Consider the following 12,748-nt stretch of genomic DNA (forward strand, 5'->3'; position numbering starts at 1 on the left):
TGGTGGGATGGTGTATGTAACTATAAAAAATAGTAAAAGAAGAAATTAGAGGATTTATTTATTTATTCTTTTGTGTGTATGTGGTACTGGGGATGGAACCCAGGGGCATTCTACCTCTGAGCTACACCACCAGCCCTGGTTTTTATTCTTTATCTTGAAACAGGGTCTCACTGAGTTGCAAAGGGCCGCATTAAGTAGCTGAGGCTGTCCATGAACCGTGATCCTCTGGTCTCAGCGTCCCAAATGCTGGGATTACAAGTGTGCACCACTTTTTTAAAGTGTATATAATACATATTTGTGTGTTCGTAAAGTTCAATGAATTGTTCATTTTTTTCCTCCAAGCAAAAATCATTGACATAATTTAAATACTAGAATTAATAACATAAAAGAAATTGATATAATTGTTAAGGAACGCCAAAAGGTGTAGAACTACGGATTTTGTCTCCAAGAAATACATAACTGATGTATCATATGAAATAATTTACAATATATTAGAAGACAAAAATAAAATTTTAATAAGTTTATATTTTGTTACATCTTTAAATGGAGAGAAAAAATTAAAATATTATAAAATAAAATGCAAATGTACAGAGTAAATTTTGAAGAATTAAATTTAAAAGTGTAGTATAAATAGCAAGTACTATGAAATATTGTCTACTACTAGGATATACAGTGATGATTCGCAGAAACATAGCTCCTAAGAATATAAATTATAAGAATATAAGCACATAGAAAATATCTCATATTTAAATTACATTAATTATAATGCTCACTGCTTCTTAAAATTGTTCATTATATTTCTGGCCTTCATGATTTTCTCATTTAACCTACTTTTCTGATTACAGTACTCCGTTCTAAGTAAAGTGTATATTTTCTTTTACTATATGATCATGTTATAACATTTTTCTAAATTATAATCATTATTGTTTAGTACTGTTGACCTGCATGAGGTAGTGCTAAATCAGTGCTAATCCAAATATAAGGGATTATCCAGAAGTATCAGTCTCACCTGTAAGATTGTTAGAAATAAAGAATGTCTTTTGTGACTATTTTCTTTATTTTTTTTTTGTTTTGGTTTTATTTGTATCTTGTTCATGAGAGAACTAGCAATTACATCAGTTGAAATTTTGCAATTATTACTCCCCAGTAATGATGATTGTTAGTGACATATTCCTAGGGGACTGCATTTATAAATAAGACAACAGGTGAAATCAATATATTGTGTAATACTAGTTTGACATTACTAGTATTATGACTTAGAGGTCCTGGTGTGGCTAAGTATCTGTAATTCTAAACATTTTTATGGTTTAAAACTACAGCTAAAACTATTTTTAACATAATTAAAATAAAAACCAACCGACCTGATATGAGAAGCTCTGAGCCCTCCCTCCTTCCTAGAAACATTAAGTAAATGACTACTGATTGACTGAAAGAGCCTTCTGTGAGCTCTGGTAAACAGTCAAGCACCATAGCAACCAAGTGAGTGCCCAATCAAGAAAAAGGCACTTTGGAAAATAGAGAAAGTTTTTTTTTTTTTTATAGTTCTGCATGTCTATAATTTGTCCATGCATAATGTGATACTGGCAAAAGGAAGGAGCTCATTCGGAGGGCACATGATTAACATGTGCCAGGCCCTAGGCTTGACCCTCTCTCTAGCACCAAAAATATATAACTAGAAGTAAATAATGTTTTACCATTCCATTTAATCTTTAATTGCTTTTGTCTATATAGTCATATCAATGTCATTCTTTAAAAAGCTAGAAAAGAGGGGTCCTAAAATTTATATGGAAGAACAAAAGACCCAGGATAGCAAAAATAATCTGGAACAATATAAACCATGCTATACTCATCACAGTACGTAATTTTAAATTATAACATAGAGCTATAGTAACAAAAACAGCATGGCAGTGGCATAAAAACAGACACATAGATCAATGGGATAATACAGAAGATATAGAGGCAAATCCTTATCCTTATAGTCAGTTGATTTTTGGCAAAGGAGTCAAAAAACATAATAAATTGAAGGCAACATTTCAATGAATGTTACTAAGAAAATCAGATAGCAAAACATTGAGGAATAAAATGAGACCCCTCTCTCTCACTCTGCACAAAAGTCAACTCAAAATGCATCAGACCTTGACATCAGACCAGCAATTTTGCAATTACTAGAAGAAAGCAGATCTACTCTCTCACATGTAGTGATTGGCAGAAACTTTCTTAATAAAAGCCCTAAAGCTGAGGAAATAAAATCAAGAATCCAATAATGGGATGAATTCAAATTTAAAAGTTTCTGTGTAGTAAAGAAAATAAGAGTCTAAAGAGAGAGTCTATGGAATGAGAGAGAATATTTGTCAGATACTCCTCTAATAGAGGATAATATCTATAATGTGTAAATAATTAAAAACATAACACCAAATAATAATAATAATAATAATGAAACAATTTTTTAAAATGTGCAATTGAACAGACACTTATCAAAAGAATAAATAAAAAAAAAGGTGAAAATGTTCAATATCATTAGCATGCATATTAAAATTACAGAGATCATATCTAACTCCAGTTAGAAGGGCAGTCTTCAAGAATACAAACGATTATAATTGCTGGTGAAGATATGAGAAAATAGAAACTCTTCTATACTTTTTTGGGATTATCAATTAGTACAACTACTACTGAGATCAGTATAAAGATTTCTCAAAAGACTAGGCAAAGAATGGCCATATGGCACAGGTTTACCACTTCTCAGTATCTTTCCAAAACAATTAAAGTTAGATCACTGTAGTGATACCTGCATACCATGTTTATATAAGCATGATTCACAATAGACAAGTTATGGAAATAACCTAGGTATTCATTAATAAATAAATAAAATTATATATATATATACATATATATATATATATATATATACACACACACACAATAGGATTTTACATAGCCATAAGGAAAAAAATTATGCCATCTGCAGGAATAAGGATGAGACTAGCAAATATTATGCTCAGTGAGATCAACCAGTCAAATCCAGATTCATATGTTTTCTCTCATGTGCAGAAGCTAGGAAAAAAATAAGAAACAATATGGACTTTGGTTAAATTAATAGTGGGAAATGGGTTGGTGAAGGGAGGTGGAGAAGGAAAAATGAGGCTTGAGAAAGGGAACAGTTCAAATAATATTATGCTTGTATATGAAGCTGTCATTATCAATATGTTCGGGCAAGGAGGAGAGAGAAGTGGGGTAGGATGCAGAGGGTAATACGCCAAGTGATGCATGTATGAACGTATCTCCTTGAATCTCACTGTAAAGTATAATTACAATGCACCAAACATATTTTAAAAATACCCAGAACTAAATAGTAAAATGAATGTATGCTAATTAAAATGTATATTAAGGAAAAATGAAAACAAAACTATATTTTTAAAGTTACAATATCAGAAGCCAGACATGGTGGTGCACACTTATAATCTCAGTATTTGGAAGGCTGAGACAGGAGGATCACGTCACTTAATGATAGGCATATTCTAAAAATTGTGTTTTTACACAATATTGCCTTGGGCAAACATCATTAAATTTACTTTCACAATCTTGATGTTATAACTTTTTACATAACTAGTATGTATGGTATATTTCATCTTATAGAGTCTGACATGATTGAAACATAATTATTCAATTATGATTGTATTTAAACTGATGACTCAGCCAGGCGTGGTGGCGCACGCTTGTAATTCTAGTGCATGGGAGGCTAAGACAGGAGGATGGCACAGGTTCGAAGCCAGCCTCAGCTACTGAGTGAGGCTCTCAGGAACTTAGTGAGAACTTGTTTCCAAATAAAGTATAAAATAGGTCTGGGAGTATAGCCTGGAAGTAGAAAAGCTCCTGGGTTCCACCCCCAGTATCCCCTCAAAACCCCCACAAGAAAACAAAAAACGGATGCCTCTATCCACAGGAGGACTAATTTGCAAAATTCTACTACATATGGACTGTTTAAATTTTGTTCTTAAATCTCTAACTCTTGAGCTGCCTCTGGGTTCAGTTCCCAATGCCACACACACATGAACAACGACAACAAACAATACATATACAACTCTGAGTCTCTTCTGCTTTATAGCATCCAGATGACCATGTTTTGCGTTTCTCACATGTTTCATGTCTTGGACTGCACATAGCATCATACTTGTTCTGTAGCCTGTCATGTGTAATCATCTTCTTCCAGATATTGAATAATATAAAATCATTAAAAAGCTAATTGACCATGACCACTTCCCCCAGGAGTTTGTTTTCTGAAAAAGTGAAATTGAAGAATGGCAACTGCATCTCAGAATCTAAACATCAGATAAGTTACTCTAAAATAATTGTAGTCAAATTAATCAGCATCAAAGTGCTACATTTTAGAAGTTTGCCCTCAATGTATATTTATTTATTTATTTATTTATTTATTTATTTATTTATTTATTTTTGCATTTCACAGGGTGCTTCATTGTTTAAATTTGCTTTTTTTTATTTCCAATGCTTTTGGGGGATATCTTAAATTGTAATTTCCAAGAATCTGCTTTAGTATGGGATGGCAAGATGATTTTAACTCTAATAGTTTTGTTTGTATAGTTTTTTCATCAGCATCCAAAATAAGGCCTCATAATTTGATAATGTTTATGTAAAACTTTTAAATTAAAATAAACTTCTTTACTGTTTTTAACCCTTGTTGTTTTTTTTAAATATTTCTGGTTTAAATAATTTTATTTTATTATATTTTTATTTTTAATTTATTTTTATTGGTGCATTGTAATCATATATCACATTGGAATACAAGATTTGAGAGGATATACAAGCACACATCATCCAATTAGCCTCCATCCAGTCCCCATCCCATTTCCTCCCCCTCCCTCGATCCCATGCTTGTTTGGTGATTAACTTTGATACACATGTTTATGTACCTCCTGCTTTTTAAAGAGGCTCCATCCTCCCCTATTCCATACCCTCTGATTGGTCACCTTAATTGCTTCACTATAGGGCCCTTTCTCGACCTATAGCCTCGACCTAAGGGCTCGACCACTTCCTGTTGCCCCTTTCCTCCTAGTTATTGCTGATTAGGGGAAGCATCTAGTTTTAATTTTTTGTGATATTTCTCTGTGCATGCCGCGTTGCAAATACTGATCCCACTCCTGACGGCCCCAGTTGTGGCCTGGCTACCCGGTGAACCAATTCAGACCTTGCTGGCTCAAGCAGCGGCCTTGCCTCATGGGAGGCCCTGATTCTGGTCTCGCTGGCCCTGACACCAGCCCAACCCCTCAGCTGGCTCCGATCCCGGCTTCGAAGGCCCCAGTAGTGGCCTTGCCTCACGGCAGGCTCCGATGCCAGCCATTGGCCCCAGCACCGGCCTAACCCCTCGGGAGGCTCTGATCCTGGCCTCAGAGGCCTCAGTAGCGGCCTTGCCTCACAGAAGGTTCCAATGCTGGCCGCTGGCCCCGGTACTGGCCTAACCCCTCAGCAGGCTCCAATCCAGGCCTCGTAAGGCCCCAGCACCGGCCTTTCCTCACGGTGAGCTCAGATCCTGGCCTTGCTGGCCCTGGCACCGGCCTAACCCCTCGGCAGGCTCTGATCCCAGCCTCGGAGGTCACAGCCCTGGCCTTGCCTCATGGCAGGCTCTGATCCTGGCCTCGCTGGCCCTGGCACCGGACTAACCCCTCAGCATGCTCTGATCCCAGCTTCGGAGGCCCCACACCGGCCTTGCCTCACGGCAGGCTCCGATCCCGGCCTCAGAGGTCCCAGCACTGGTTTTGTCTCACGGCAGGCTCCAATCCCAGCCTTGCTGGCCCCAGCATTGGCCTAACCCCTCGGCAGGCTCTGATCCGATCCGGCCTGGGAGGCCTCAATAGCGGTCTTGCCTCACAGAAGGCTCCGATGCCGGCCGTTGGCCCTGGCACCAGCCTAACCCCTTGGCAGGCTCCGATCCTGGACTCAGAGGCCCCAGCACCAGCCTTGCCTCACAGCTGGCTCCAATGCCAGTCGTTGGCCCCAGCACCGGCCTAACCCTTTGGCAGGCTCTGATCCTGGCCTTGGAGGCCCGAGTAGTGGCCTTGCCTCACAGCTGGCTCCATTGCCGGCCATTGGCCCCGGCACTGGCCTAACCCCTTGGCAGGCTCCGATCCTGGCCTCGGAGGCCCGAGTAGTGGCCTTGCCTCACAGCTGGCTCCATTGCCGGCCATTGGCCCCGGCACTGGCCTAACCCCTTGGCAGGCTCCAATCCTGGCCTCGGAGGCTCCAGCACCAGCCTTGCCTCACGACAGGCTCCAATCCCAGCTTTGCTGTGTCTGTCGTGGTCCTCACCCCTCGGCAGGATCAAATACGAGCACCCTCTTCGCCCAACCATTTGTCCCACATTCTCAAGGGTGTGTGGTGGTAGCATTCTGCCTCTGGGGTCATTATTTCAAAGGTTCCAGGTGTAATGCATCTGATCTCTGCCTCCCCTGAGTACTGGCCACTACGATTGCCACTGCCTCCACCATTTCAAATCTTTCCCAAGCTCTGTTTCCACTCTGAATGTTGTCCAGTGTTCCTAAGCATGTACGATGGTAGCATTCAACCTTTGGTGTAATTTCTCCCCCCAAAAAATAAGGTTGGTAGGATCCGATTTCTGCTTCTCCTGAATACAAGTCTCCACCGCCAACACGGAGACTGCTTTCAGCACCGCCTGTCTCCTTGGTCTCCGCTAAAGAAAGTCTCTCTCCTTACAGGTGATGTCCAAGATTCTTAACAATGTAGAAAAGAAGCAGTCCTCCTTAGCGGGGAATTTTTCCAATAATTTCAGTTCGTTTGGATAAGTTTTGTATGCATCTCCAGTATCCTGGCATCCGCCACCTTCTTGACCCCTCTCTGATATTTTCTTTTCTTTTTTTCTTTTCCTTTTTTACAGGGTCCTTCCAGGTGGAAGGGGGGTTGCCTAGGGGTGCCCCGCCAGCGCCTGCCCACCCGCCCAGTGTTGGGGCCAGAGGCCTGGACCACAGAGTCCTTCCGGGTGGAAAGGGGGTCGCCAAAGGGTGCGCCGCCAGCGTCTGCCCACCCGCCCAGGGTCGGGGGCCAGGGGCCCGGACCACAGAGTCCTTCCGGGTGGGGAGGGGCTCGCCGAAGGGTGTCCTGCCAGCGCTGCTCACCCTCCCAGGGTCGGGGCCAGAGGCCCTGACCCCTCAATGTACATTTAACTAATGAATCTGTATCTCTACACTCTTTCCAGTCTCCATTAATATCATTTAATTAATTGGGTAATCATTTTATTGTCACCTGTTAAAAGAACCAGAGATTGTTAGTTGGTCAAAGAATTTAGAGTTCTCTAAAATGTGGTTTTTAATTTAGTACTATAATAGCTCCAACAGGGTTTTGATGGATTATTATATATGGTTTTAGACAGTAGTCTAATTACCACCACCAACATCACCACTACCACCACCACGATCAATATTATCATTACAATGCTGGTATCCTTGATTCACTTTATGATCTATTATTTGTTCTACATCACCTGTGAAACAAAATAAGATGAACTAGGTTACTAAAGGAAAAATAAAAATAAAAATTTAAAGAGATTGCAATATGTTTTTATAGGTGAGTGATTTAATATAACATGTAATGTATGGTATATTATAACCTAAATTCATAATACTGTAAAGAATAACAAAGCTGAATGTAAGGATAAAAGGAGACACAACTTCTTATTTTAAAGAGAGTGGTCAGACATGCCTTTCCTGAATTATGGGTATTACAGACTTATATGATGACAAAAGTGACTCTTGCCAAGTATTTTCAGGGAAAAAACGTAGTTCACTTAGTGTGAACTACTTATTGTGAATTTGGGTAAAAATTTTAAATGAGTTTTTTCACTTTAATACTTATAACATTTCAGTAGAATTACTCTTAAAGTTCCCCAGATTTCTTTTGTAAAGCTTACTGCGGCTTAGAGGCATGTTTTTCATTGTACAGCTATTATGTATCAGAGATGTATTCAAACTTAGTGGTGCAGCAGAACTTAGCAGAAGGAAAATCCTGTCTGGCATATATATCTGGTGGAAACTCCCAAGAAAAGAAACATATGAGAAAAATATAGAATGACTGACAAGGTCAATAATTGTATAACTAGAAGTGTGGTTTTAATCAGGTTTCTGTCACTGTGACAAAGTGCCTGAGGAAATAAACTTATAAAGACGAAAGACATATTTTAACTCATAGTTTCAGAACATGTACACTCAGCCCTGTTGGGTTTGGGCTTGTGATGAGGCTCAAAGTACCTTGTACAGAGCAGGGAAGGGAGCAAATTGCAGAGAAAAACTTCTCTTCCCATGGTGGCCAGGAAACAAAGAGAGAAGAAGGGAAAGGGTCTCAATATCTCCTTCAAAGTCCCCAGTGGTCTAACTTCTTTTCACTAGGCCCCACCTAAAATAGTGTCATGGACTGGCATAAGACTTTAACATACGGGCCTTTGAGAGACTTTGAAAATCCAAACCATAATGAAATAAATCCGATGGAACAGTATTAGGTATTCAGTCTTGATGTGAGTGAGAGTTGAAGCATCCAGATCAGTGGGAGAAATGGCAATGAGAAAAGTATAGGATGCAAGCTATTTCTCAGAAGGAGATAGTGCTACAGCTTAAATATAGACAAGTCTTTGTCTAGGCTCACATTTGCACTTGTTTCTTTACATATCACAGGAATTTTAGAGGTTTTTGGAAACTAAGATGATATAGTGGAAACACGCTTTTAATGTATTATTCCACTATAGAATGTACGATGGATGGAAAGAAGAAAGAAAGAGCAATATGATCAGCTGTTAAACAGAGCCTGATAGATTTTCTGGGCATTGATGATTCATCTTAGAGAATCCATATATCCATATGTGTATCATTTTACGAACAGGAAAATACTTCTATCTCAAACACAATTTACCATTTTTAAAATGATATTCTTCCCTAGGTGGCTGTGACTGTTAAAAGAGAAATTTATGTGAAAACATCACCAAATTCATAGTAATACTGTGAATTTTCTCAAAAGATATTGAGCGATTATATGTGTGGTTAAAATTATTAATTGATTGATTCACTTATTCTAGAAATATTTATCTTCAGAAGTGACATATTATAATAGTTAAGATTATGGCCTCTATGTCCAGATTATAGACAGACTTTCATTTTAACTACTTTTTCACTGTAACTGGATGTGTAATTAATCTAAGTCCCATTTTTCTCATTTGTAAATCTGCAAAAATAATAGTAATCCCAGTGAATTATTATGAATATTATGTGAGATTATAAATATGAAATACTTGATAAAATGCTTGGCATTTTAGATATGGTAAAATGTTAGATCATGAATATAAAGTACTTGATAAAATCCTGGCATTTTACATATGGTAAAATATCTAAATTAACATTGTTCTTTGTTAGCATTTCCTAGACATTACATGGATTTATTATGTCTACAACCTGGAAAACATAGTCAAAAGTAATTTTTCTAGTAGTTTGTCTTGAATTATATATAGTGTCACTGCATCAAGATCAAAATCAGTAGATTTAAAATTCCTTATTAGTTCTTTTCTAGAAATTAGAAGTAAGTTTTGACTGCTAAATCCATATTTGTTTTCATTTTTGTTACACTGTGAAACAATAATACCTGCCAGATTCCCTCCCTACTCCCCTTTTCTCAACACAGAATATTGACATTAGCATTGGTTTTTTTTCAGGTATGTACATAATGTCATTGGTAATGTTTATTTCATTAATTTCCCCTCTCCTCCCTCCTTCCCCTAAACCACCTTCCTTGCTCTGCTGGAGGTTCCTCTTATATTCCAATTACTCCCTAGCTTCTACATATTAGAGAAAACATATAAATCTTTACTTTCTGTGACTGGATAATCTCACTTAACTAAATATTCTCCAGGTCCATTCATTTTCCTGCAAATGATAAAATTTTTTCTTTATTGTTAAGTAGAATTCCATTATGTGTATATCCCATAATTTTGTAATCTATTCATCTGTTGGTTCCATAATTTGGCTATTATGAGTTATGCTGCTATAAACATGGGTAAGCATGTATTACTATAATATTCTTATTTATTTATTTATTTATTTATTTATTTATTTATTTATTTATTTATTGCAGTACTAGGGATGGAACCCAGGGGCATTTTACCTCCAAGCTGCACACCCAGCTCTATTTTTTATTCTTTATTTTTAAACAGGGTCTCACTAAGTTGCAAAGAGCCTCACTAAGTTGTTGAGGTTGTCTGCTAACCTGGATCCTCTTGTCTCATCCTCCCAAATGCTGGGATTACAATCATGTGCCACCACGCCCAGATAGAATATTATATTTCATTTCCTTTGAAAAGATATCCAGAAGTAGTATTACTGGATCATCTGGTGAATCCAATCCCAGGAATCTCCACACTGATCTCTATATTGGCTGTACTAATTTGAAATTCTACCAATAGTGTAGAAGTGTTACTATTTCCCCATATCCTTATGAACATTTATTCTTGTTTGACTTCTTGGTTACTTAGTCAAGAAATGGGCAATTGAACTATATAAACACTTCAAAAATTAAGAAATGCAAATGTCCAGTGAATACATAAAAATGGTTCAACAACCACAGCATTCAAGAAGATGCAAATTAAAACATCACTGAGATTCCATCTAACCCCATTTGGAGTGAATCATATTAAAAAGCTGTGGAATTGACCTATTCTAGCATTGGTTCATCAGAATGAAAGACAATATATAATATAGAGTTGTTTATTGGAAAACTGCAACAACAGAACAACACTTATCCTTGGTTTCTTCTTGATTTTTTAGCTTAATGTGTTTATGGTAGAATTCAAACCTCAAAATCATTAGATAAAAACTGGCATCAATTTTTTAAATATGTGATTTACAAGAACCTGTTAGATTATAAATATTTATGTCCTATTAATCTTTGTTTATATCAATGATGCTCTGTGGCCTCCAGGATGATTTGTACACATAGTGAACACCTTCATGTGTTGTTTTATTTTTCCCTAGATAAGTTAGATGCTTCTAATTTTAGAGTAGACTTTACTGGGAAAGAATGTAGAAGCTAGGGAATAGGATAGAAAGAAAGAAAGAAAAGTTTCAGTGTTTTATAAACTTTACTGCAAAGAAAACCTGAAATTAATTTAAAACCAGTGTAGTTTGTGATTCTTTTTGGTGAATTATGCTTATACATTTTCAGCCAATATCTCAGAACATGGATCATCTGAAAAATGGGTAGCTTTACTACTTGCATTGTGAGAGGTGTTTGAGTTTCTTCTTTCCCATCATTTTTATACTTGCCAATATCATGCATATTGCCCAGTGAGAGAATATCATTAGCCATTGGTATCGAAGTGCTTCTTTAACTTGGTTACTATGTCTTTTTGGTTTTTATGAATGGTGGGGAAGATATTTAAAAATAACCTGGCATGTTGACAAATGTGTCCTGCTCTTCAGGGAGGGGTATTTTGAATGATTTTCCCATTTCAAATTGTTTCCCCTACCCAGTTAGAAAAGTAGTTGACAGTAATTCAAGAACATTTATATTTAAATCTCCATGGTAGGTTCCATTGTAGCAAGGATAAATGTAAATGGACATACTTTATTTCCATAATTATTTTGAAGAGTATTTTGGCCATCATCATGGTGTTTATAGTCAGTTCATTTGAACACCATCTTCATTTTCAACAGCAGGCATAATGCTCTGCTGCTTTATCTTGTAGAGAAATCTGATTGCCCCCCAAAAGATAGCCATTTATAATATGTGCACCTTTGAATAATTAAATGAGTTACTGAAGAGGAAATGGATTCTAATCAGCTTTCAAACTGTGATTGTGCTATGCACTGAATCATTCCTTTATGAATATATTTCTCTTGGAGCATGTATAATTATGAAACTTTTTTTCTATCTCGGTAGGAACTGGGAAGTAACAGCCCTCCACAGAGAAACTGGAAGGGAATTGCTATTGCCCTGCTGGTGATTTTAGTTGTATGCTCACTCATCACCATGTCAGTCATCCTCTTAACCCCAGGTAATCTGTCTTTATTCCTCTCCTATGATGATATTGTGGATGATAATTTCACATTCAAATGCCTTAAGAGAGTAGCAATATGTGGTATCCTAGGACACATTAACATTGGTTGGAATTTAAAATAATAGCATACTCAAACATTTTACAAATGGCACAGTAATTTTGAAGTTCAAATATTATGCACACTTTTTGGAAGTTGAAAATTTTTGTGTAATTGAGAATGCCAAGATGATCTTTAGTCTCTGTTGCTCTTGAGAAATTTATGTTTATCAGTTTTGCTGAGTGCACGAGACACTTGACTTTGATTGTGGGTTGAAGATGAGGGAGTGGTCTCTGGAATTTTTTTATATGTTGTTGATAACCCAATGTTTGGGAAAAAAAAAGAGGATTTGAGGAAAAAGAGGCAGATCAAAAGATAGTGCTCTATTCCTCTAAGCACAGACTTCTGTCTTCTTTTTTAAAAATTCTTCCAGATGTTTTTATATTTTTAGTTTTCCTCCTGAGCAAAGAATCTCCTATAAATTGAACTTATATTGAATTCCAAACTGTGTTCCTCAGATCAAATAGTTTGACATTAATATAGAAACAATCAGTAGACTTAATTCTTTCATGTATACTATTTCAACACTAAAGAGTTTTACTAATCTCTAGTAGGTGCTAACAAGAAGAGCAGACATAAAGTGTTGCTCTCTT

At 37.2% G+C, this 12,748-nt stretch overlaps 1 protein-coding gene across 5 annotated transcripts in view; it reads left to right on the plus strand.

The window, feature by feature from the left end:
* DPP10 (dipeptidyl peptidase like 10) overlaps window positions 1-12,748 on the plus strand; it is a gene marked incomplete at both ends in the record, with an annotated part of 1,533,989 nt that overhangs the window by 954,365 nt on the left and 566,876 nt on the right. For all 5 annotated transcript variants that reach the window (XM_080690187.1, XM_080690189.1, XM_080690186.1 and 2 more), the window contains one exon: window positions 11,941-12,055. In XM_080690187.1, the coding sequence (XP_080546313.1) occupies window positions 11,941-12,055 (115 nt within the window). The remainder of the gene's footprint in view (window positions 1-11,940; window positions 12,056-12,748) is intronic.

This window comes from Muscardinus avellanarius (assembly GCF_963383645.1).
Source record: "Muscardinus avellanarius genome assembly, chromosome: 2".
Lineage (NCBI taxonomy): Eukaryota > Metazoa > Chordata > Mammalia > Rodentia > Gliridae > Muscardinus > Muscardinus avellanarius.